The following is a 25,972-nucleotide window of genomic DNA, read 5'->3' on the forward strand; positions in this document are numbered from 1 at the left end:
GAGATGCAAAGCAAGAATGTTGAACTAGCCAAAAACCACCGCAGACAGAAAAACAGTGCACCATTAGGACCTTCTAGAAAATATATGGAAAAGGGTAATGCTAGGGGTTTTATTCCACTTTTTATTTTTATGAAAAATGAACAGTTGGAGCAATATTATTCATTGGGTGACTCCTAGACCTTGTAAACATCCAGGACTCATTTTTGAATGAATAGGGCCTATACGTTATTCTTGATTTCTTGGCAAAACACTTCTATAAATAATGAGATCTGAGGAATTCTTACAATAGATTTTTCTCTTATTTCTTCCGGCCAAGTTTTGGAGCCTTCTCAAGGCCTTGAATATATTTCCGAGGTAGCTGGTATTCTTCTGCAACATAACCAAGAGTTAACTTCAGGCAAATATTCAGAGCTCAAGAATGAAAAATCTTTATCTTGCTGTAACCAGTCCCAGCCCAGTTCCAGACTCGACTTACCTAGCAGCATCTTGGCCAGATGATGGATTTGGTTGCCTTGGATCTGGACCTGAACTCTGTCTTTTGTTCCTGGTACTGGGGTGATGGTGGCACTGGCTTGTACTTTTTGTTGCAGAACGTTGGCTACACACTGTGGGTCTAGACCATACAGCTCCAGGTTCTTGATAATTGTCACCTACAGGTTTTAATAATTATTGCAAACACCACTGCTGTAGCTATTAGCAAGTCAGGTCTCATTCATCCCAGAAAAACGAGCTGCCAGAGCTGCTCTCAGAATCTGGGTTTCTGCTCAAAACCTCTACTTTTAGTTCTCCTTTTACCTTCTTATTTGATGATCTCTGTGCTATGGTTATGTTGATGGGCTCAATGTTTCCTTTCCTCACAATAGGTTCTTGTCCAAAAAATGTCACCTGGTGTAAGGGCTGCAGTCGTTCAAGGCACCTGAACAAAGTTCATACATCCAATTAGTCTGTACAGAACAGCAAGGCTGATGTGAACAGTGTTTCTCCACTGCAGCCTCTGACAGGTTTTTGAGATGACATGAAAGCCAAGATAGTACATGTGAGAAGAATTTGTATCTTAAGAAGATAATACATGCAAAGATCTGCATCCTAGCTATTATTTAAAGGGACTGACTGAAAAGAAAGCTCGTCCACTGACTTGCAAAAATCACAGCTTAGATTGTTACTGGTAAAATTTTATAAATTGAGTCTCGTAGAGGAAAACCTTCTTTGATTTTGTCTTTAAGCTATTGTTCACAGATCGCTGAAGCAATTTCAGTTTAAAATTCAATATAAACTGTGTTACTGTCCCATGAACAAACCTGGCTACAGAAACAACAGAAGCTGCTGGAGGCACCTCAGACACGCTGTGTGATGAGGAAGCTCCAGGCAAGTAAGACATTGAGGGTATTTGGGGAAAGTTTTCCAGTATATGGAAACAACGGTCTTGTGTCAGATACTCAGGCCGCTGGGACCTAGGAGGTGGGTTTAGGTTATAAATGCAGAAGCTGCACAGCATATAAAGAGCTGGATGACTGAAAAAGGGCACGTTCAGCTATCTGTGGCAAAGAATGGCTTTTTAAATATGTAAAGATTTTACAGAGAACCAGGCTCTGTTTGTTTAGGAAGCTTTCCCTGATAAGTGGTTAGCAAGTAAACAAAAACCCCTATCAACAATTAATGCTAGATGCTTATTAAGTGGTGAAGAATGAGAGATCCTTTAAGGGAAGGTCTTCGGGTATTTTTTTGTTGTATTACTGGTCAGAAGTTACAACATAGGTAGGGGCAATAACGTGTGGTTCTGAGTTGCGTGCAAAAATCTGTGTCATATTGAAACACTACATTGGGAAGAGTCACCTGCTCAAGAGGTCATCCCATTTAAGGTTGGAGATTTCATCTTGTTCTGATTTATCTAACAGGCAGTCGCACAGAATGGCATTCACCTTTACAAAGCTACGAAACAAAACCAGACATTAGAAGCAAACAAGTTCACTTTTTTCTCCTCTAACTTGTGCATCTCCTGTTGGAAGCAGGGTCGGACAACTTCCACGTCTACTTACTTTTTGTTTGTTTCATCAACCAACTCATTAGTCTTCACATAGTTAATGATGATGTTTCTCACCTCACTGCTTGAGAGGATGCTGCCTTTTCTAAAGAGAAAGGAAACTTTTTAACTTATTAAGTATTAGGTGTTGGGTTTTGTCGCTAAGACAGCAACTACTCTTGACTATGTTTGGTAGCAGCAGCTCAACACTGAAATACATCTGTGTGTGGGAGTGGTTTCTTGTTACACCTCAGCTGCTGTACACCAGATAAAAGGCTCCTGGCGGTGATTACAGAGACTCTAAAGCCCTTGGTTCTGGGACCCTGGTCTGGGGGCATGACCCAAAGGGCACCCCTAAACTACAGGGGACTGTGGGTAACTCATCCAACAGTGCTCAGCTGAAGAAAGGCTGCTGCTGAGTGCTACCTCAACTACACCAAAACAGAGAGGATTAGTGCACAAGGAGGCAAGTGAGTTCTTTAAATTATCTGGGCATCCTCTTTTGAGTAAACCATACTGTGGGTGGGCAGAATATGCCTTATCCAATGGCAAATTAAGAAAATCCAAGTAAAACGTATCAATTTTGACACTTGAGCTATCACCTCCTTAGCTGTGGGAGAAGCGATGTACTTGCTGAACACATTTGTCACAGCCTCTTATCTTTCTTCCCCTTGAGAAGCAATGAATATTATCTTGATTCCCATCACCTTTCCTGACAGCATTGCAGGGCCCTCCCCGTGAGGGCTAGCAAAATGGTACCAGCATAGTTTTGTCAGTCTCTCTCTTCATGTAAAAATGGTTTTGTTGTACTTTTGTCATGCTTACCTGTGTCCAGATTCCTGAAAGAGTGGGATCATTTTTGTCGAGACCCCATAAAGCGGAATGATTTCAGGAGCATGGTACACTTGTTCTCTCTCTTCACTCTTGCTGTCTTGGGCAGCAGAGGCTGAAGAAAATCCTTCAGGTACTGCAAATGCTTTAATGCTGAAATGAGAATTATTTGGTGAAAGAGATTGAAAGTATTCACCTTCATTTCACTGAGAAACTAAAACCTAGCAGAGTCACACAAAAAGCTTTCTGGTCTGCTGTACAGTATGTCAGTTCCTCCAAATGCCTTCCACTGCAGTGGGGGCTGTGTCTGTGGATTAAAGGACATGATGAAAAGAATTTGAAGCATTAGCTGCAATTACTAAATTGGTCCTTGTACACATTTCAAAGACACACATAAATAAGCACCTTAACTCAGGTGATATTAAACACTTTTCACTCTGAGTAAAGCCCTGTATGTTGGGGAAAAAGTAAATCTCTCCATCTGTTCTAAGCATACGTGACTCTTGTAGAGGCAACTGCCATAATTCAAAGGATGCAACCCCATCCCACAGAACTACTAGAATTTAAAAACTCCCCCAGTTGCACTCTCCACAAATGTATAGACATGTAAAAGCTGAAATGATTCTTTAGTGGTCACTGATAAAAGACAATTCTGGAAGAGAGGGGTAAGAACCCTATCAGTGCAGGAGCTGGAGTCTCACTTCACTGACCAGAGCTGCAGGTTCTTTGCTTGCAGGTAAGAGAACTGACCAGCTGGGTTTGAGTATGCCTGCCTCCTAATAAGGTCAAGTTTAATGAGAGGAAAGTTAATGCAAAAAGTCAAAGTAATTCTGCTTCCTTCCACACGCAGAAGAGAAGATATGCTTGTATCTACAGAAACGTTCTCCATTCCATTAGTTGCCAAGGAGACGTGATATAACAGGAAGCCTCAGGCCCACTGGGAAATTCCAAGAGCGAGCTTAACATGCCAATATGCAGAAGGAACAAGTAGGATGTTCTTGATGTAACTACTAACCCAAAGGTAAAAGAAACACCGATAGAGGAACCGGGTAATAAGTAAGTGAAAGGGTAAGAGTATTTGTGCAAATCAATATGTGTAATAGGAAACACAGCAATTTTTTTTTTTTTAATTTTTTAGATGGTAACTTTGGCTTCTGATTTTGCAAAGTGCTTCTTTTTATCCTATATGACATCCTGAGCCTGTAGTTTCATGAGGATTAATTCAGCAGCAGTGTCAGCTTTCTATGGGAGTTATTGTTTAGACAGGTAAGATCACTTCAAAGCTCAATGCTGAGTTGTCCCAGCACACAGGTGGAATGGGGAGGGGGAGACCTGCTTAAACTGGAGGGGCAGAAACCACTCACACCATTACAGTCACTGTTACACAGATGGAAAACTGCCTGATGGGTTTCAAACCTTCTTGCCTCCCTTCCCTCCACAATGACAAAGAAACTCACACAACCTGTCAAGACACTGTCAGAGGAATGTGCTTTTTAGTGACTGCTAGCAGGCTCAGTACTGTAACTCTTTTATTAGCATCCAAACTGGAAGCCAGAAGTTTGTCTTTGTAACACTGCAACAAATTGCAATGAATTGAATCCTCCTCAGCAGTTTCAAAGCTGTTTCTCTGGAAAATTTGTACGCCCACTACAAGGATAAAGAGCCGTATGAACTTCCAGATCACTTAACAGTCCTCTTCCATCTTAAGTTCTATGGATGAATGCACAACTAACAAAAAAGGAAAGAGGGAAATCATGACACTGTCATTCAACTTTAAGCATGCTCAGTGCTAATGAGGAAAGAAGGAAGAATATAGTTTACCTGGAAGGACTTTACAGGAGCAGGAAACATAAGCAATGTTGTACAGAAGCAGGGTATAAAAGCCCTCCACAGCATATTAAGATTAGGAAATGGGGGCTGCTACAGCTATTCAGAACAGGAATTCAGGCAGAGGATAGGTAATAAGAGTTTGGAAGTAGCAGATCCTGCTCCCTTCTTTCAGAGACTACCAACTCTTTTAAAGATATTCTACGTTTTTTAAAGACGTTTTTACGTCTTTTAAAGATATTCTACGTATTTTAAAAGATATTCTAAAGATATTCAATATTCTACATACTCTGGATGTTTCCAGTCCACTTCCACGATGCTCTCCACACCTTTGTTCAGCTCCTTCACTTGTAAGATCTTCTGGTGCTGCATACATTGCAGGAATTTAGAGAACTGAAGGAAGCAATAATGAGAAACGTGGAGTCAAGCATTTTAATTTCCTGTTCATGTGTTTCTGGCTGCCCTGAAGTTACTTGCTAAATCAGAAAAACTTCTTTTAAAAAAAATAAACAACCTACGCCCCACACCTCTGCTTTTTTAAACAGAGCAATTGCTAAGGAGCAGGGAGTACCTCTGGCTCTAGAAGAGTAAAAGCAACTATAGGTCTGTAATCTGTGTGCTCTGTGACATTCTTAGCCAAATCACAGTACGCCTCACACGGACTGCTGTGGGACCTTTGGCAACGCACTTTGTCTTTGCTTGTCACCCACACAACAGGGACAATATCGTCTCCTTTCTCCTCATTTTTGTTCATTAACGGTTTTCGAAAAGGAATGGCTTCTTCTTGCAAGTAACTGCACTGTCCAGCAAGATCAGACCCCTTTAAGAGCTACTGCAGTACGTAGTGGCAGGCAGCTTTAGCTGGTTCAAAGCAGATCACTGCTCATGCTTTCAGGACAATTACTTTTCTCCTTGGATCCCACAGGAGCAGAGAGTTGAGAAAAAGAACCTGGCTTTTAAGAACAGCTTCTAGGCTTTTTTTGTTTATCTATTTGTTTTACAAACACTTGAACAATTTTGACTTCACTTTTTCTCTCCATTAATTAATGCAGAAAAACAACAGAAAAAAATCTCACCTTCTTATAGCTTGATTTCTTTATGTCCAGTTGTTGTCCAGCAGGGCTATAAATGGATTTTTTAAAAGTTCTTTAGTTATAAGTCACCCTTCATTTCTTCTTAAATCTTGCTACTTATGCTAGAAGTTTCTTAACAGCGGAAATACAAATCATACAGAGAAAGAATTACTTCAAACAAGCTAATAAATAGAACAGGATGAGTGAAATTAGTGCTGACGTTCTGTGGGTAGACAAACAGCCATTTAAGTGACTAAGCAATCTTGAAACAAATGTCAGCCAAGCTTACTGACTCAAGTTAGCTACCAAGTGCATATCCTGGTCTGGACAATCCTTACATCAAAGTCTCTGATGTAAGAAGTAAGCATAATCTTAGATCCCCTTAGATAAGGACTGAGTTTTGCTTTTGAGACAAAAACTTCATCCTAAATATCACACATGATCTCCACAGTTTTAAAGACAAATACCCAGCACGCAAATCCAAAGACAATCTTCTTACCACATACCAGCATGAGAACATATGGCTGCGCAGAAATGTGCTGGTGAGCAGAGGGAGATCAGACTTCTTTACTTTGCATTTTAAGGCATGAAAAAAGCACTGATTAAATAACGCATCCATTTGCTCTGCAGGGGAAAGAAAGGACAGGTAAGCAGTGCGTAGCGTGTCTTTCAGACCACAGAGAGCTGTCTCCACCCCGTTCTCACAGGGAGCTGACTGGAATGCCCAGTGCATTCGTGGGTATGGGCTCTGGCCAACCGAAGCAGCACGGTTTGGCTCGCTGGGATACAAAAATACCTTGTGGAGTCCTGCTGTCTTCAGCTTCCTGCTGAACCTCTGTGTCGGCACCTTCAGCTGTTTCTGCTGCTCTGTTCTCATTGAGTTCCTCCTTCCCCGTCAGCATTGCACAACTGTCTCGCTCCTTCAGGCTCAAATCACCAACATCCACATGCTGCAACGGGTCAGTGGAGAAGCTGATGACAGGCTGTTTCCCCTCCATCTCTTCCTCATCTTCAGCACTCTCCTTTTCAACAGGATCTGTTACCAAGGGAGCTAAGGTAGGAGGATAAGATTTGTCACCATATTCCCTATAAAAGGAAGAAAAAGCATAACATAGCTTTCTGTTTACTGCTTTGAAACCCACAGACCAATGAACAAATGTCACCCTGATAAAAGGCACTGGCAGTCGCACAGATCTTTTTCCACGTTCTCAAAACTGTAAAATTTATTTTTAACTCATCCTTCTCCATAAACTCTGTGTTCCCCTCATGAATCTTTATTTAAAATTGAGCAGACTAGTTGAATCCAAATGCAGAGCAACTCATTTATTTGGTTGAGACTGGCACAGCTGACCGTTTTTAAGCAAAAATGATTCAAAGTTCACTTTTGATAGAACAAGATTTTCTAAAATCAGAGTAACAGGGATGTTCTACCTTTGCTTCTATAATAATTCCATGCAGGTTGAAGGAACTGAATCAAGTTAATAGTTTTATATATCTATTTCCAGTATGTATATAATGGATAGATGTCAGGACAGACACCTGGGGCACAGATACCGATCTGAGCAAACACGTGAGACACGTTCAGCATTTTACCAACTGCCTGGCAATATACCCACCAGAGGTGATCCGTGTAAGTGTGCAACACTGCAAAGCCCTTCCCCTTCATTCCAGCAGCCAGCATCTCCGCAGTGGACATAGTGGCAACTGCAACTGCCACTGGAGCTCTGGGAAAAGAGGGAGATTTACAGCAGGGCAGCACAAACACACAGTGCCACTCGGACAAAGACAGACTGTGCCATTGTGATACACTGAATTTTCTTTACCACAGCCTTGTTCTTTAAAAAAAAAAAAAACCATCTAGGTATTTTCTGGTTCTGTCCCATCTTTCTAGTATGTAAACTCTTCCAAAGAATCCTAAGGATATGTGCAGCTGTGCTACTGAAGCAAAGGCTGCACAGCGACACATTCTTTGCTCTAATAAAGTACATGCACTGCCAAGAGAGAACAGCAGTGGGGGAAAAGCCCACAGCTTTAGCACTGCTCCCTCACTGCATTTCCTCGTGGACAAAAAGACAACTTGTGTAGAATACAATCTTTTGTTAAAAAAAAATTACTCGGTTTCAAAACAAATTTACCAGTTGTGCCCCCACAGGTCCAAAAGAACCGATGTGCAAAGCTGTCCACCCGAGCTCAAACGTATCCTAACCCGGAAACTTCAGTGGATCTTTTTTCTGCTGTATTTTCCATTGTTTAGGTCCACAGTGCATCAAAAGCACGAGAACAATTCTGCTTGTATTTCCTCAAAATCCCCAGAGTCTTCCTGTAAAAAAATAGTAACTAAACATGAAATGAAGCAAGAAAAGGTATGAATAGAGTCCTCCATACCTGTTTCCCAAGAGGGTGACAGCACAGAGCGTGCCCCGCTCTACTTGAGGAAGGCCAGAAGATGGCACTACAACTCCTGGCAGCATCAGATCTGAAGAAAAGAAGCAAGCACATCCATCTCTCAATGAAAGCCTCAGCCACAACCTCCTCCACCCCCATCCCTCCTGTTACTCAGCAAAAACACAAGCCTGTTAATAGCCGAGCACATGCCAGATAAAACATGATTCTCTGTTTCTCCTCGTAAGGCAGCACTGCTTGCTACCGCCCTGGGGAGCGAGGGATCCAATTCACAAGGGTGCTGGGCACGTCCCAAAAACCCACCGAAGAGCTAAACATGGGCAGCCCCTCGCCCTGTCAGACCCTTTCTGTGTTTAACAGAAAGGTACGAGCTCCCAGCCTAGAGAGCATCACCCTTCATTCATGGCATGGGAAGAGAAAGGGACACGGAGATGCGTCTGGAACTGCCCCTTTACTCCTTCCTAACCCAAGAGCAGGTTATCCCAGCAGCTCTCTCCCTGAAGAGAGAATTGCCCAGAATTTGCCACTGCTGACCCAACCCTCCAGATCTGACACAACACTGAACTCTCCTCAGCACGAGGAAGCAGCTTTAACCATCTCCTTGCTAATCTGGACAGAAACAGTACACCTTGTTATGCACTTCCTCCTGCTTTCCAAACCTGGGCCGAACAGACTGACATGTGAGTAAAGAAGAGTTTTCCATGCCACATGTACAGCATCACATCATCACCAAATTACGTAAAGATCATCTGCTTTCCCTCAGAGCAGCTACACCTGTCTAGAGCTTGCAGTCTCATAGACTGACCTGTGTTCCACGGTTTGGTTTTGAAGGCATTTCACTTTTTTTTCTCAGCATCACCGATTTAATGCATACGCAGAAGAAGCCAACAATATTTTTGCTCCCATTCACCGTCACAACTACTTTTAGCAAATCTAGAATGAACTCTGCAGTTGCAACAAAGGCGCCACATCTCTTGAGGACAGAAATCACGTAAAAGGTAAGTAGTGTGTGTGTATTATGTAAATAACGGGGGCAGACAATAGATACTTGAATTCACAGAAATATCACTACCTCACTTCTCTTTGTAACCGAATGCTCCCTAAATCTGCTCCCTCCCTCCACATCCGCAGCCCTGGACAGTCTCATGCCTTTCCTCTTCTTTCTGAGATGTGGCTCTACCTCTCCCTCTGCCTTTGTTGGCCATTGTCTCAGTAGCCAGCTTCTTATCTTTGGATCTACCCAGAGGTAGCCTGGTTGCCATGGGAGATGAATGACCTGCAGCCCTCTTTCATCAATGTCCTTCCCCCATTAGTAACACTTTTTTTTTTTTTTTCTCCCCCAGAAACTAGGTCACAAGTCAGCAGCAAGGCTTGTTCAGATGTTTATCACAGCTACACATTCACTTTATTTCCCCAAAAGCAAACAAAGTAAAGAGAGGGACTCGAGTTCTACTTTAGATACTGTGTAATGGAAAAAAGACATCTCTTTCTACACATTCACTTCCATTTACAGGCTAAGGCTGCCGTGGCTGCAATTTAATCTTTTTCTGGTTGAGCAGTTCAGCAATTTAAGGTTTATAAAGAAAGACCTGATTCTCATGAGTCTGAACTGCATCCAAAGCAGGTTCCAGAAAATAGCCTCCTTTCTTGTTAGTCTTGATCCATAATTAGGTGGTAGAGCCAGTAACCCAGGAATGCAAATCCAACCTCACCTGCACAATCCACAATTTACTTGACAGTGATTACAAATGTAGGTTCCAATATAAACTCACTTCTTATCCATAGGATAAGCTGCTCCACCTCTGAACGGACAGGAAGCGGGGCGGCAGCAAAGGAACTCAGCTGCTCAAATGAAGTTATAAAAGACAGACCAATGACACGGGCAGTTGTGTGTCCCAATTCACCCTGATCACCCTGAGAAGATATTTCCAAACCTGAGACTCCCACGTGGAACAGGTTACTGCAGTTAAACAGCTTAACCTACTTTGTTTCATACACAAACTTTTTTTTTTACAGTCAATTTATTTTCTTTTTTAGGACATCATCACCATGATTTACTTTTGAGTCCTTATTCTTCACACTTTTTTTTGTTTCAGGTACATTTTTGCTACTGGGAAAGATAACATCAAAAAAAGCCTAGATGGCATCTCCTTTTTGCAATGCAATGTGACAAAGTTCTAGTCCCCTTACCTGCTCCTCCTGCTAGTTTCTGTAGCACAGGGGGCCATGTTGAAAAAGCAGGGAGAAGATCTGGGTAGACCCACAGGGTGTACACTGTCCCAAAACAGAAGAAAATTTAATGATGCATCATTAAAAACTTCTCTGGCTGTTGCTTCTTCCCATCTTTAAGACTAGGCACTACAGTAATAACCACAACTAAACACCCTCCTGTTATTCAGGTAATCAGGAAACCCGAAGCCAGAACAATCCTACAATAACTAGTAGATGTGATGGAGAAAAGCAAACTGCTAGTTAATACAAGCTCTTGTGAATTATTATAAAAAAATAGAGATAAATGTTTGCATTATTTTTCTTAAATCAAGGAGACGCTCTTGAGCTAAAATGCTGCTCCAGCTGGGAAATATTGCTGGGTATGGGAAAAATAAAAGCATAGAATATCAGAGCAATTCACTGCCTAATTCCAGGGCTGCCCCAAAGTGGACATCATGTTTCTTGGAATTAAACTTCGCAATGAACAAAAGAGAGAAAAGGAGCTAAGATGTTAAACTATGACTTAAAAGAGTCATTCCCTGGTTTCCAACCTCTCAGCATCTCAATTTTCTTTTTGCAGAGAGAATCCAGAAATGCCACTGATTTCGCAGAGATGCTGGTAAAATAAATGCACTAAAGATTATGAAACGTAGCAACACTATAGCAATAGGATAAGCACTTCAGAGAGACACTAGGAAATCTTTTGGGGAAAGGTTGGTGCCCAGTAAATAAAGAGGGAGGATTATTCTAGCCCATTCCCCATACCTGTTGGATACAGATCTTTCTCAATTTCAAACAGTATTGGGTTCCTGTTATTCGTGTAAACAGTGATGGCCTCCCCTTTGTGAGAGTATATTTTGATGACATTAAGCTCTTCCTTGTTTGGAATAAACTCAGTCAATTGTTCAGCACTAAGGTTAGGAAAAGCTGCTGCAACATCAGTTCGTAGTTTTCTCCTGTAACGACAAAATCACGAATGTGTTACAAAGCTGTCTAGAGCATCCCTCAAAGTAATTCCTAGATCAGTAGTTAGTATTGTTGGCTCTTCATGAGATGATTCCCCCTTTTTCACAGAAGGTAACTTAAGCATTTGTGTAAGGGTTTACAAACGAGGTAGTTGGATGCTGGAAGAATACGGGGAAAAGGCCAAATATGTTTGCCCTGCTCATCTTCTTCCTTAGACACCTGCTTACAGCTCCTGTTGCTGTCTTCGCCCCTGTTTTGCACTGGGATTTGACTGCTCCCGAGCACTAATCTGGGAGTGTCAGACTTGCACTGCCCAGCCTGTCACCTACAGACCCCGGCACGGAGCACCGAGGGCACGGTCGGATTTCCCTCTCCCCCTCGGTTTAATGGGTGTTTAAGACACGGCGACCGGCCCGAGGTGGGTTCGTGTGGTTACTCACAGACACATCAAGTGACTCTGAAAGATCGGCGAGTCAGCCTAGCATCACTCCACGGGAATATAAAAGTAAAGATCAGCTCGGCCTCGAGATAACGATTTATTTAAATCTAGTTTAATCACGGCAGCACCTTCACGCGGAAAGCGCGCTCCGTGCTCAGCCCCGCCAAGGCGGCCGCAGGTCCCTACCTGCCCCGGCCGGTGTCCCTGCGGCGGGGGCCACCGCCGACCCGCGGGGATTTCAGGCCGCCGCCGCCGCGCCCGGGGCCCGCCGGGCAGCGGGATGGAGCCGCTGCCCTCAGCGCGGCCCGCGGGCCTGCCCGCCCCGGGGGGCTCCGGCCCAGCCCCGGCCCGGCACTCACCGATCGGACCCCTTGATGGCGGTGTTGGATCTCACCCGGAACGCCCTGGAGAACATGGCGGGCCCGCGCCCCGGCCGGCGCCGCGCTCCCCTCAGGCCGCGGCAGCCGCCATGGCGCCGTCCCGCGGTACAAAAGCGTCCGGGCGGAAACCGCCTCCCGCGGCCTCGCTCCGAGCGGCCCGGCCCCGCCGCCCCTGGGCCCGGGGTCACCCCACGCGAGGGCGGCGGCGGCCCTGAGGCCTCCGGAGGGCGTTGCGGGTTTTCCCCTCAACGGAGTTTTTTTTTAAATTTTTATTTCCCCCCCCCCCCCCTAAACGCTCGCGCTTTGTTCTGTGAGGGATCTCCTGGGGCGGGGAGACCCACGAGAAGCGGGCGGGTTTGGGGTACGGCTTTAACGACGCCGCGAGTTTTGGCGAGGAGGCGGCTCGGCCGCTTGCCCGCCGCGGCCTGCGGGCGGCCAGGCCCCGGCCCGCTCCTCCCGCCTCCCCCGCGCCGCCACTGCGCAGACGCCGGGGGGGGACGGGACGGGACGTTCCCGTGGCAACGGGCGGGCGGCCGCAGCCGGACCGCAGCTCCCCGCCCGCCGCGGCAGCGCTGGACGGCGGAGCGCGGGCAGGCGGCGGCGGCGCGGGGCCCGGCGGGGGATGGGGGCCGCCCCCCCCCGCCACGATGCTGCTGGGCAGGAAGCCGGAGGCGCCGCTCGGTGCAGGTGAGGCGGCGGCGGCGGCCGGTGGGGCCTCCCCGGGGCGGCGGCGGCGGCGGCCACGGGGGTCCCGCGGCAAGGGGGTGGGGGGAGCGCGGGCGAGCGCGGTGGCAGAGGGCCGGGGAGCTCCCCCGCTCCCCCCTTGGTTCCTGCCGGTCGAAAAACTCCCGAGCCGCGGTGCGGAGCCCGTGGCGTTAAACGTTGTAATTTTAAGTTCTTCAACAGTATTTGCCAACAGTTAGAGCTCAAACCCACACGACCTTTTCCCCCGCCGCCCCCTTGCAGGAAATCTGCTAACTGTAATTCCCACACACCAGTTTTACAGGGTAACCTACTTTAAAGGATACTCCTCTCAAGTGTTTAAGGGTATGCTCGTTTTCTGTTGTTCTCAATGAGGCTAGTTCGGGATTATCCTACTTACGGGAAAATGGGGAGTACGTTGGTCAACGTTTCCTGAGCCTATATATTCGCAGTGCAAAAGCTGATTGAGAAAAGAGAAGCTCTAAAGTATCACGAATTAAGATTTCCCAAGAGCTCTGCGCTCTGTTGGGGTATTAAAATATAGTTAACTTCTAAAGATCGTTTAATAAATGAACAAGAATCGATGACCTTACAGACTAAAGTGTGCCAAGCGAGGTCCGTTTCAGCGTTTGTCTCTCTCTGTATCCACATGAATTGTTGTGACTAACTGGTTTGTATATGGGACATTTCCAGCCAGGTTTGGAGATGGATTATATGACTCCTATATGAGGATAGATCAGATTAGGTACCAAGAGTCTACGCATGAAGAACACAGCCCCTCAGGACTTCCTTCCCTTGGAAGATCTAATGTGAGTATTTTAAAGTCGTCTGGGTCTTCACGTTGTGTTGTGTGGCAGTGAGAACTTATCGAGGAGTTAGATACCTCCTCCCTACAGAGAATAAATTAAAAAAGTGGGATGCTGCAGCTTTGTAGTATCTTATTAACTTTATTGCTTTTACTAAGCATAAAAATTATGTGGTATTTTGTTCAGTGCAGAACTTGCTAGGCAACTTCAGAAACCCTATCTTACTATCTTCAGCTCATGTTTTAATCAAGAAAGTTATTTTACAAAAGGTTGAAGTGTTCTGCCATGTCACCTCGTATGTTGATAAGTATGTAAATCCACACAGGCTTTGCTTTACCTCTTGCGTGTTTCCATTTTAGCTTCCCTCGTGAAAATTCCGAGAGATAAATACTTACAAACAGCAGAAGGAACAGCGTGGGTTGGCATGGCTGCCAAACATCTTACAAAAAGTATCTTGCTGCTCTGAAAACTTTGGCATTATCTGCCGCTTCTTTTGCTAGCAAAATAGCTCTTCGTGGACTGAAGGTGTTAACATGTGTCTTCAGCGGTGCTGTGTTTCCTCAGGAGATGTGGAGTTATGAGATTGTCCTTAAGTTGATTCAACGGAGCAATAGTGGTCGTGTTTAGCTGTACAGTGATCTGACCTTTGTATGGGTTTTAAATGTGTTTTGGCTCTTCTTGAATTCTGGCAGGAGCGAAGGAGCTTGAGCTTAAAAAACCAACGCTCTCTAAAAAGTGAAAATGGACATTTCATGGAGTAAGATGCATTTGAAAATCATCACCTTGTGGGAATTTATTTTAACAGATATTAGTAATTAATTTGGTCTGTGCCGTTCACTGAGCGAACTCAGTAGCGTGGGACTGGGCTTTCCTTTTTTTTGGCAATAATGAGGAGAGCGGAAGAAATTTAGAGATTCGTGGAGTAGTAGAGTTTGAAGAGTAGCGGGTTGGGTTTTTTTTGCAGGGACATGGGAACTTTTAAACTGCAGCGCTTAAATCATAATCAGTAGAATGCACCAATCCAGTTAATATAAAATATATAACCCCATGAATATTTTGTTTCACTGGTGCATCTCATTCTCTGTATTTTGTCCATCAGGCCTGTTAACTTTTTAAGGCAAGATTAAGGATTCTAAAATTCCTAGTTTTGCCATGGTGGCACATCAAAGACTACAATTTTAGTGATATCTTGTGAGCAGCAGCTGAGATGAAGCATGCAAGGGTGAAAATCATGATGCTCGCTTTTAATGGGAAAGTATCTGGAATAGAGTGATATTTGGTTTCTTTGGTATTATAATGTAATGTTACATGAGAATTGAAGAGTTCTGATGTCTGCAGCTGTTCATTCTTTTCATCTCAGCTATAAGAGAACATAAATATCTCTGCTTTGAGAATACATGGGTTCAATTCAGTTTGTTTAATTCAGTAGTCAGAAAATAACTGATGCACTTTTGCAAAACCCATTGTGTAGGAGCTGGGTTAACCGTTTCCTTCTCGATTAAAATGGAAGGTTTGTAAGTATTTGAAAATCTTCAGCAGGGTGCCAGCTGTGTTGTCAAGACTAATTTCTTGTCTGCTGATAGACCTTCATTAATAAAACAAAACCTGCCCAGCCTGTGATTTGTAAAAGAAAGCTGATGTTACCCAGAAGTCATCTGACTTTAAGGGTAGTTCTTCTGGGTTCAAGTTAAGATTGATCTATATTTGTGTCTCATCGTCATGTGGCAAATTATTTCGGTAGTCCTCTAAGAATGAAAATTTAGTCCTTGCTCCTGAATGGCTGCTGAGTCAGGTTTGAGATCCAAAGCCATAGTTTCTTCATTAAGAAGTAGTTCCAGGATAAATGGAATAATGAATTCCTTGTTTATTTAGGGATTCAGAGGTACAAAATCCTTGCTACGAACAGCAGCATTAGCAGAGTTGCTCTTGCTCCTGAGGAGAATATTCAGGCTTAGCAGCATTTGCCAGGCTTTCACGCTTTCTGGTGTTGCTACAGTTGAGGACATTCAGACTGTTAATGCCATTTTTTGGAAATCAAATACTTGAAGGAAATCTATGTCGTAAGTAGCGTTTCTGGGGTACAGTAGCGCGTTTGGAAGTCACGGGGTGTAGTTCCCTCACCCAGCTCAAAGGCGGCTCCGCAGAGCCCGGCTAATACAAACTGCCGCAGCAACGGACAATTGAAACCCAGGTAGGGGGAATATGAGGTTTTGATTGCAGAGGTGACAATAAGACTTCTGCTCTAGAAAGACAGGATCGTCTTGTTTTGGTTCCCCCCCCCCCCCCTCTCTCCTGCCCCCCTGGAAAACCTCAGAAAACAAACAAGTGTGGACCTTGTTCTGTGCTTAGGTTCTCCGTTTATTTGTGAACTTTCTGTCAGAGTCTGCTGGACTGAATAGTCTTTTAGCCAGCTCTGAAAATATGTCATTCTTATCTCGGCGGTTCAGCCAGACTCCAAGAAAAAGGCGTTTATTCTAAATCACCAGGGTTGGGCTTTGTTTTTGTATTTAAGACTTTCTGGAAAGGCGTGTCTCTTGCAGTAAGCTGTAGTTTTGGGTTGATAGGACGCAGAGTAGTGGAGTTTAGTAGGATGTCTCCGATGGCCTCTAGTCACCACTGATAAGGACTGACTTCTGCAGGAAATGCCCTTTCTTTTTTTTTGGGCTTGTGAACAAGAACTAACATTTCAAGGCGGCAGCAACAAACAGACTCTTTAAAGAGACGTGTATAGTTGGTTTTGGCAAGAACATTCACTTCCCTTATTTACTGACTGTGCTGAGATGTTGGATTGTATGTAACTAAAAAGGAATTTGGTTTTACTGCTGTGGATCTGCAGGTTTATTTATATTTTTTGTTTGATTCCTGTGTAGTTATTTTGGTTTTCAGGGATTCGGTTTGGCATGTGTCTCAAATCTTTATTTTTAGATTAAAGGACAAAATGGAAAACAGATGTTGCTACTCTAGTCATGGCTTCTGCAGTGTTGCACAGGGTAAGACAACACCTCTCTGCTGTCTACCAGCATGGAGTGTCAGCGAGTAGAAAAGGAGAATAACTGCTGTTCTAGTAAGGAACTGAACTCTGGGGAGTTCAGCATTTACTCAATTGTAAAAATAGCAAGCTTGAAAAATTTCACAGTGCTTTTCTCACCTTCTATGCATTCATTTCAGTTTTAACATATGGCAGTAAGAGGCAGTGGTTACAGACTACTGTCAACTAAGTTGGAGTAAGAGAGATTCTTGATTTTTTTCAAAGCTTCCAAGTCTGTCTTAAGATAGTTGTACAGCTGTCATGATTTCAGGGGGAGTTGTTTTCCCCTTCAAAGAAAAAACATCCTTTTCTTAAAAGAAAAAAAAAGTGTGGTTTATCTTGTCTTGCTCTGTCATCCTTTTGCTCCTTGTTCAGCTTGGTTACACCAGCCTTATGTCACCTGCTCTTGTTTCTTTGTCTGCCTTTGGCACACTTGTCTTTGCAATATTCCTGACACTTCTCTGCACATTCACGTTCTGTTGCATGTTTCGGACAGGTGCAGGCTGCATCTGTCGTTGGTTGTGTTTGCTGCACCCACGTTTCAAGCTAAACATAGCTGTTCCCCCGGCTGTTTGCTGACTACGTGCATACTGGTGGGGATAGGTATTGTGTCCTTGTTTGAGTGTCTGGGGTTTACCCTTTATGGACTTAAAAGTACACTACATCTGTGCAAGTGCTTGTTTCAGTAAGTTGTGTGCTCTACGTGTACCCTTCTACAGCTCACACTTGTAACTTGAGTTCGTTTAGGTCCAGTGTTTTACGTTTGTTCCCGATAGAAATGCTAAGCCTGTTGATGTTACTGTTTTTGTTTTACATGGTATTGACTTTAATCTTAGTCTGTGCTTTAAAAGATAAAAGTAAAGCTTTTTTATTCCCCCCTCCCCCCCCCCCATCTGTAGGTTTCTAGCAACAAACTCGCAATGAAGGATCACCCTCTGAGTGGAAGTCAGGTCAAAGTGGAGCAATTGTTTGAGGACTCTGGCAACAGAAGGAGCAGCGCTCTTCAGTCTGCAGGAGTGACTGGTTCAGACAGATCTCTTCCTTCCCTGACAAAAGATAAAAGTATAGAGAGCATAAGCACTTCTAAAAGTGGTGGGAGTTCCTCAAAAACGCATAAAGCCGTTTCCCAAGCTCCAGAGCAAGCTGTCAAACAGTACAAACATCAGTTATCTGCTTATGAGCAGCAAGAGATATTTAATTTTTCTGAAATTTACTTTGTGGGTCCAGCTGCCAAAAAGAGGCAAGGAGTAATTGGTGGTCCCAACAACGGAGGTTATGATGATGACCAAGGCAGCTACATTCACGTGCCCCATGACCATCTTGCTTACCGGTATGAAGTGCTCAAAATCATTGGCAAGGGAAGTTTTGGACAAGTTGCTAAAGTCTACGATCACAAACTCCACCAACACTTAGCCTTAAAGATGGTTCGCAATGAAAAGAGGTTCCATCGCCAGGCAGCAGAAGAAATCCGGATTCTGGAGCATCTGAAGAAGCAGGATAAAACGGGCAGTATGAACGTTATTCACATGCTGGAAAGCTTCACCTTTCGGAACCACATTTGTATGACCTTTGAACTCTTGAGTATGAACCTGTATGAGCTGATAAAAAGAAATAAGTTTCAGGGCTTCAGTATCCAATTGGTACGCAAGTTTGCTCACTCTATCCTGCAGTGTTTGGATGCCCTTTATAGAAACAAAATCATACACTGCGACTTGAAGCCGGAAAATATCCTCCTAAAACAGCAAGGGAGGAGTGGAATCAAGGTTATAGATTTTGGGTCCAGCTGTTTCGAGCACCAAAGAGTCTACACGTATATTCAGTCTCGATTTTATCGGGCGCCAGAGGTGATTCTGGGAAGTCGCTATGGGATGCCCATAGATATGTGGAGTTTCGGCTGTATTCTGGTGGAGCTATTGACTGGATACCCTCTTTTTCCTGGAGAGGATGAGGGAGACCAACTGGCTTGTATGATGGAACTTCTTGGAATGCCACCTCAGAAGCTGTTGGATCAATCCAAGCGAGCCAAGAACTTCATCAACTCTAAGGGTCACCCTCGCTACTGCACTGTAACTACACATGCAGATGGAAGAGTGACCCTTAACGGGAGCCGATCGCGTCGGGGTAAAGTGCGAGGAGCTCCGGGGAACAAAGACTGGGTGACAGCCCTGAAGGGCTGCGACGACCCCTTGTTTATAGATTTCTTAAAGGAGTGTCTCAGCTGGGATCCTTCCGTGCGCATGACTCCGAGTCAAGCTTTAAGGCACCCTTGGATTTGTAAACGAACACCCAAACCACCCAGCACTGATAAAACCTCCAATAAACGGATTTCTAGCTATACAAGTTCTTTCACAGGAATAGGTTCCAAGTTGCCTCCTGTAGTTGGAGTAGCAAACAAGCTGAGGGCTAATCTAACATCCGACTCCAACGGCAGTATACCTCTATGTACTGTGCTGCCCAAACTGGTCAGCTAATAGAGAATCACCACCTATTTCCAGAATACATACCTTGTACTTTAATTGTTTGTTGATAATGTGCAAGGAAGTTAAATGCAGAGGTTTTTATTAGAGGCTAAATCTTGAATATGGAACGTTTCAGTCAAAACGTGCACATTTAAAGGGCTAACATTCATCCAGTTGTTTCACTCACAACGTGGTGCATAGTACATCACTGGGTAGGTCAGCTCAGCTGTTGAGTAAAACGACAGTTTGGCAGATGTGCTATTAATAATGCTGTTTTAGATATTAAACTATTTCTTATCAGGACAGTTTAATGGATTTTTTTGCTTAAGACAGCAAGGAAAATTGATTTAAAATACGTATTTTCAGTTAATCTCCAACTGAACTCTTTTTATTCCGGGGCAAGTTTTTACATCTGTTGTCAAAAGCACAAATGTGTTGATGTAATGCATTAGGAACTTGCAAATTGCTAACTTACGTTTGAAGAATTCTGTTTCTCTGTGCTGCTTTTCCCTTATCTGTCACGACTGAGATTTTTAAAAAATACCATGAGATGTAGACACCAAAGGAATTTGGTGTTGAAATTTTATTATCTGAACAATTTTTTTTTTTTTTTTTCCAGAGGAGCATAGAAATGCCACGGAACACAGGATCTAGCTAAATAAAACTACTAATTTCTGTACACTTGCTATTTCCCTTAAAAGTCTATGGAAAGCTGGTAGGGGAATTCCAAGATCAGGACTGGTCCATCACAAGTGTTGGACCATCAATCGTGTGTTTCTTTGGAGCTCAAGTTTAAATCATCAATTCTGCCAGGTTTGTGTGTGTGTTTTCCCATGTTGTCCCTGGAACAAAAATGTTGAACTTAGAGCTGTTTTATATACATGTTTGAGATTCTGGTCATTTTAAATATTTTTTTTTTTTGTGTAGAGTGAATTCCATTGAATTACATGGAGCTCTTTTAATAAAAAGTAAACATGCCACCCCTATCAGGCAAGAAAATGTTTTTAAGGCCCAGGACTGTTACTCGAAAAAGGGCAGGGGGGGGGAGGCACACTTGATAGTTGGAAGTGTGCTCTGAAATCTAAGCATAATTGTGAAATATCAGGAAAGATGGGTAAAGTGGATCCAAATCAAAATACATTGTGGGAAGAATTGCTCTATTTCTAATCGTATTCCTTCAGGTCTTTGAGAGAGAGATGCCTACGTTTTCTCATTCTTGAAATATATGAGCTTGTATTTCCTCTTCCTTTATCTTCCAAGAACATGAGAAGGTGGTGTGACCTGTAATGACAACAGCACAACTTGTTCGGGTTGTTACTTCTTGCAGCCACATGGCCCGAGTCCATTTACAGAAACATCTGATCTCTTGCCAGGTGCCTGAACAGAATTTTAAACGCGATTTAGAGCTTTTATGAACAGAAGGTTTTCAATTTAATGAGTTTCTCTGTAGCAGGTTTTTAATGTTAAAACAAGGAGATTCTCAGTATACAAACAAAGGAATTACCAGGGTGATTTTTAAGATAAGGTGACCACATGTTCAATACGAGACCCTCCCTTTGAGAAGATGGGGCTGCGTTTTCTCCTCTGCTCTGTTTAATTACAGCACTGGCAAAATGCTGGGTGGAGGCCTGTGTAAAAATGCAAAAAGACAGAGCCAAAGCTCCAGACTGTCCAGGACTGTTGGTTAAACTGAGGTTCTTTTGTACGTAGCCTTTCTGAGTTCCTTTGTTTTACAAGCATAAATTCGGTAGGCTTCATAATAATATTAAAATAGCAGCCTAGCCTTTATCTGTGCAGCTGCAAGTAATACTGGTGTGTATGGTCTGATCATGGTTCACTTTGTAATAGTGCATGACTGGTATTTTTTTTAATTTGGCTTTGCTGAGTGGGGTTGTATTTGAATGGAGAATCAGGAGAGTGGATTTTGGGGGTAAGTGTCAGAAGACACCATCGATTCTGATAGAATCTCTAATAGATGTGGCACGATTTCAGAAGCCAGAAAAATTCTTCCTCCTCTGCCCTTTACTCTATGCATTTTCTCACAACCTTTCCTACACCTGGTGAGTGAGGAGAAAGGAACCTTTCCAGAGCAATAGCTTGTTAGGAAAGATGAATAGAAAAGCACTTTATATAGAGACCATAACGGGGTGGTCGTGCCTGGAGCCTGGCAGAAGGCAGTAGAGCGTTGGCGTGCTGGGAGCTGTACAAACTGGTCTGCTCTTAGAAACACGGGGCAGTATCTTGGTTCTAAACCATTTTCATCTGTAACATGCCATATGTAGAATAATAATTTTCCTGTGATTTCTGGGAACTGGTTACTATGAGGTAACTTCTGGTGTACACACAGTAATTTCGCTTAAAGCTGGTGCTGTAAAACTGCAGATGAAGTAATTAGCTGTCAGGAACATTGCTTTGTATCTAGAAAATGTGCTCAGCATGACCTGGCTGCACAAGGTGCCCGTTACGAGTTGTGTATCTTTAAGACTGGATCTTACTTGGGACTACTGTATTTTAAAATCAAGTGCATACTTAACTGTCTTGCTAATTTGGGTCTCTTGTCTATACAGCCATAGTAGGTGAGAAAGAAAAGGAAGCAGCCTCAGCAGATTTTTGCTATATTGAAAAGGATTTCTTCATAACCCAGGGAATACAGCTGAGAGAGTATTTTGGTATTGTTTCCAATTACTGAGCCCCATTTTCTTGATGAAATGTTTGCTTTCAGTGAGTAGTGTGACACAGTGTTCCCAAACTGGGAGAGCCCTCCAAGTGAGCTAATAAATCTCATATCTGGGAGAAAGCTGAGGAGTTGCCCCTGCAAAGCACTTGACCTGTTGAGGTCCCTGTGAATTAGGGTAGGAGCTGCCCGCAGCCCCGTGGGGGGGGCTGGCCCGTGGGCTGTGTGGTTTGTGAAACGTGGTCACAGTCACACTGGCTGTCTTCACCGAGACACAGTCGAACCTCAAATTCACACTTTTGGGTTTTTTTGGAAAGCTGAATGCTACTGAGGTCTGAAATGGCCAGAAGTTCATCTTTTTCGTTAGTTGTGATACTGGTTAGAATGTTAAAAGTAGTCTAAAACTAAACTTGTCTAAGCAGGTTATCGGAGCAGCTTCTGGTTTTTGTGGTAACTCTTTGCAAGGTTTGTTAATCTGCCAGCACTAGCGAGGCTCCACTGGAACTTCAGTCATGTTCTCCTAGGATGTTAGCACAAAACAAATGCAAACTGCTTGGGTTTACAGCGAAACAGAGGTCGTGCTTATAAAAGTCACCCAAACTCGTTTTAAAATGTTCCTTACAACGTTCCCTCTGTTTCACTGCACTGTCAATCTCTGTATTGTAAATAACACGCTCTGTTTATTGTCTGCATTTTTAGCTGTTTGGTTTAGCGATGTTTTTATATAAACGAACGACAAGGCACGAGCATCACCTCTGACAGATACGCTTTGCTTTTACACTGGAGTCCGAGTATCATCTGCCTGTCCAAGGTGCAGGGAGAAACTTGTTTTTATTTGAACTCAGTGGGACAGTGAATTATTCTTTTTCCCTTCAGGACACGGTACCACAGACAGACACGCACCCAGGCTGTGTTTAGTTCTTTGCAGGTTTGATCTTACTGACGCCAACTGCTGAATGTGAAGCTTCTTTCACAGCACTGACCTGATTCTAGGGATCTCCTGTGTACAACAGATACTCTTCACTGCAGTTTGGTTGGTTGGTTTTTGTTTTTTTTTTTAATCCTTCCCATCAGTTTGAATAGGAACTCCAGTTGTCCGGTGACCTAAGAATTCACACCAGACTAACTGCAGAGCTTCGAGGTGACTTTTGTGGAAGAGTGAGTGCGTTGCTCAGTCTGAAATTGCTTATAGTCACTGTGGCCCGTTAGGATTTTCATGCAGTCAAAAACTTTTCAAGCAGCATTTTATTAGTAGAGGTTCTTTGCAATGGTCATCCTCTTTAAAACTACCTCCAAAATGAACCCAGAGCCCTTTTTAAAGGGATAGTCACTGCAGACTACATCTCCTCTTTTTTTTTTTTTTCTTGTTTAATACTGATAGCTGTTTTGGCTGTGAAACGTACACATGATGATCTCAGCAATGTCTTACTAATCCTGGCCATACAAGCAAAAGGCTGATTCTGCACCCAGAGATCTCTGCTGAAATGATTGATACAAATCCCCTGCCTGCCAAAGTTTAATGCTGTTGTGGAAGTGGAGAACCAAAATAATATGGAAAGATCTGCGGTACTTCTCTGCGGTACCCAGCTGAGATTCCAAACAAACTGTGCTGACAGACTTTTCTCTCATGAAAAAACCTGTAGCTTTTGCATGTGTTGAGCTCTCAGAGCTGTGGGTACCTGCCAGTTTGGGAAACTGGACATCATGGTTTTATACTTAGTGCTTATCACAGATACCACTTTTTTAAAAAAAAAAAAATTAATTTGATAAGGGTTTGGGGAGAAGTATGCACTTCATACTTCCCACAAAAGAGCCCTTACGTGTTCTAAAACTCCTCAGGTATCTTGGAGGTTTTTAATTCCCGCTGGAACATGTAAAATCCTTGGGTCATCGGAACAGTCTTGGATAGGTGAACGTTGTCCCTGTACTCGGAGGGTGCAGTGACTTTATTCCAAATACAGTTCTTGCAGACGGGCTAACTAGGTCAGTAAGTCTGTGTTGCTAAAAGAATAACCCCTGTTCCCTATACATAGTACTGTGCCTTATTATTTTACCAGCCTACATCTGTCTCGGTGCAATCAAATTACTCTTCAGGGTTTCTTATACATTGCAGATGTTCATACTAAATGTCAATGTCTAAGGAATTTACAGGTTAGCCTTTTTATTATAAATATTGTGATGAGGTGTAATATGGTGGAGAATGTAGAAGACATTTAAAGTGCATGTGGACATAACTCTGTGAAGGAACACTTTGGAAAGAAGTCAGTCTCAAACTATGTATCTAAATGTAATGAACAGATATTTCCTAAAGCTGTATTTCGGTTCATTTTTAAAAGAAAATAAATACATAATTTTCTTTAGCAACAGACTGTGCAAATTCCTAAACGGCCTTGATTTTTTTTTTTTTTTTTTAAAAAAAGTATTAATTATTTCCAGATGGTGTAACTTACCTTGTATTGCCAGACACTACCTTCTGTGGCATCTAACGAGACACGAGTAGAACGTTTTCAGACTCTACGTGAATAGGTGATTTCAGTGTGTCTCTGCTGAACGTGATGAATGCTCTGATCTGACAAATGTTCTTCTCATTAACGGTGCTGTAATTAGAACATATCGAAGTTTTGCCATGACATTCTTCAGTTGTCACTTTCTTATTCAGCCCACTAGAGATCTTTTTAAAGCCCAGAATCCAGCTTATCCCTAGGCTGGAAGGAGAAATCCAGTAATAGCCACTTAAGGAAGATTTGCTTTTATTAGAAACCTATAAATGGGTAACCTACTGTACACAAGTGGATATTGGAATAGTTTGAAGATGAAATCATGCTGCACTAAAACAGATTCTAGCTATGACCTGTCTGATTAAACAGTGCTTGTTACGTGCAGCAAGTTTGCAGACAACACCGAGTGAATTTTTTTCCTTGTTTGTTTTAACGTGGGTGAATGGTGAATGTTTGATTAAAAAAAAAAAAAGTTTACAGTCTGAAAACAGTAACGAAACATGTATGTGCAGACATTTAAGTGTTCTTTGTTTATAGTGTGTGTCTATACATACGTGTAGCTGCGTTGCCTGCAGGCACAGCGCCTGCCCAGTCTGCTGTGCTGACTGGTTTTCAGGGGACAGGCTCTGTGTGAGCAGCTCATTTAAAAAAAAAAAAAAAAAAAAAAAAAAAGGCAAAAAGCTTATCTTGCCACGCCGTAATACTTGTTGATGTAATATGATAAGGTATTGTATCACAAATTCTGCTGTTTGGAGCTTGCAGAGTGTGCTGTGAAGAGAAGCGCTGTGTAATGCCAGCTGAGGAGCTGGGGAATCCGACCCTAAAGCTGTATTCACATAATTCTGCCGGTCTAAATTATGCTGAGGGATGTCGATATAAAATCTGCATCTCTGCACAAAAAAGATTATGGGGCAGAAGCCTGGAGCCTGGCCCGCTGTTGCTTATGGGTTATATTCCATCCATTATTAATTATTACCGTTTAATTAATGTGGCTTCTTGAAGGAAAAATTAATCAGGAGGAGAAAAGATCTACTTGCATTTAGCAATACTTCTCCTGGTTCGCTGGGTTTAGCTTTTCAACCTTTGGATAGTAAGAGGGCGATGCCGTTCCACGTAGCAGATTCATTCAGCATAACGTGCTTTAAAAAGCAGCTGCATCAGCCTAGCGAGCGAGTCGTTGCTCAGCGCAGATTTGTCAGTAGGCAAAAATTAAACCGGGCATTTGAACGACACGGGCTGAGGGCTTTTTTTTGAGCTGCCTATCTGACTTGTAAGACGAGGCTTTTCAATGGTGGCTAAGCTGGTTTGGAGCTTCAGCTTTGGGGTCTTTTGCTTGATACATTTTAAAGGGGCCGGATTTTTCTGGAAATAAAGGCCAGAAACTTCCTAGGGCTGTTCTAAAGGGCCTCAAAATGACCCGGCTGGTTGTATATTCTAGTAACAGCAACGCTTTACGTGGCTGGTGGTGCCTGGAGTCCCCACGGTGCACGCAGGGTCACCGGACGGCACCGAACCGCGGCGGCTCTTGTGCCCACGGGGCTGGGAGGAAGGGGAAGGGTGGCTGTGAGCTTTCCCGGAGCTGAAGGAAGGGGAAGGATGGCTGTGAGCTTTCCCGGAGCTGAAGGAAGGGGAAGGGTGGCTGTGAGCTTTCCTGG

General features: G+C 43.4%; 2 protein-coding genes and 1 long non-coding RNA gene across 5 annotated transcripts; 1 reads left to right on the plus strand and 2 right to left on the minus strand.

Annotated features, from left to right (window-relative positions):
• Positions 1 to 106: 106 nt before the first annotated feature.
• On the minus strand, positions 107 to 12,391 carry EIF2D (eukaryotic translation initiation factor 2D). 2 transcript variants are annotated; one of them, XM_074925206.1, is made up of 15 exons: positions 12,130 to 12,391; positions 11,131 to 11,321; positions 10,345 to 10,428; positions 8,137 to 8,227; positions 7,368 to 7,475; positions 6,548 to 6,837; positions 6,258 to 6,375; positions 5,755 to 5,800; positions 4,968 to 5,071; positions 2,846 to 3,004; positions 2,037 to 2,126; positions 1,834 to 1,929; positions 796 to 916; positions 476 to 650; positions 108 to 369 (listed from the first exon to the last, which is right to left on the minus strand). In XM_074925206.1, exons 1-15 carry the CDS (start codon positions 12,183 to 12,185, stop codon positions 299 to 301), a joined length of 1,800 nt encoding a protein of 599 aa, XP_074781307.1. In that variant the 5' UTR covers positions 12,186 to 12,391; the 3' UTR covers positions 108 to 298. The 2 variants fall into 2 exon arrangements, with proteins under 2 accessions (XP_074781308.1, XP_074781307.1); XM_074925207.1 differs by lacking the exons at positions 6,258 to 6,375; positions 6,548 to 6,837 and having other exon boundaries at positions 107 to 369.
• A 288-nt stretch (positions 12,392 to 12,679) lies between these two features.
• DYRK3 (dual specificity tyrosine phosphorylation regulated kinase 3) lies at positions 12,680 to 20,125 on the plus strand. 2 transcript variants are annotated; one of them, XM_074925209.1, is made up of 3 exons: positions 12,680 to 12,837; positions 13,546 to 13,661; positions 17,586 to 20,125. In XM_074925209.1, the coding sequence occupies exons 1-3, from the start codon at positions 12,798 to 12,800 to the stop codon at positions 19,155 to 19,157; spliced, it is 1,728 nt and encodes a 575-aa protein (XP_074781310.1). In that variant the 5' UTR covers positions 12,680 to 12,797; the 3' UTR covers positions 19,158 to 20,125. The 2 variants fall into 2 exon arrangements, with proteins under 2 accessions (XP_074781310.1, XP_074781309.1); XM_074925208.1 differs by having other exon boundaries at positions 13,550 to 13,661.
• LOC141969440 (uncharacterized) lies at positions 18,171 to 24,494 on the minus strand. Its single transcript, XR_012635060.1, has 3 exons — positions 24,270 to 24,494; positions 19,191 to 20,426; positions 18,171 to 18,284 (listed from the first exon to the last, which is right to left on the minus strand). It is a non-coding gene; the product is annotated as an uncharacterized LOC141969440 (long non-coding RNA).
• Between the last annotated feature and the right edge of the window lie 1,478 nt (positions 24,495 to 25,972).

This window comes from Athene noctua, chromosome 23 (genome assembly GCF_965140245.1).
Source record: "Athene noctua chromosome 23, bAthNoc1.hap1.1, whole genome shotgun sequence".
Classification (NCBI taxonomy): Eukaryota; Metazoa; Chordata; class Aves; order Strigiformes; family Strigidae; genus Athene; species Athene noctua.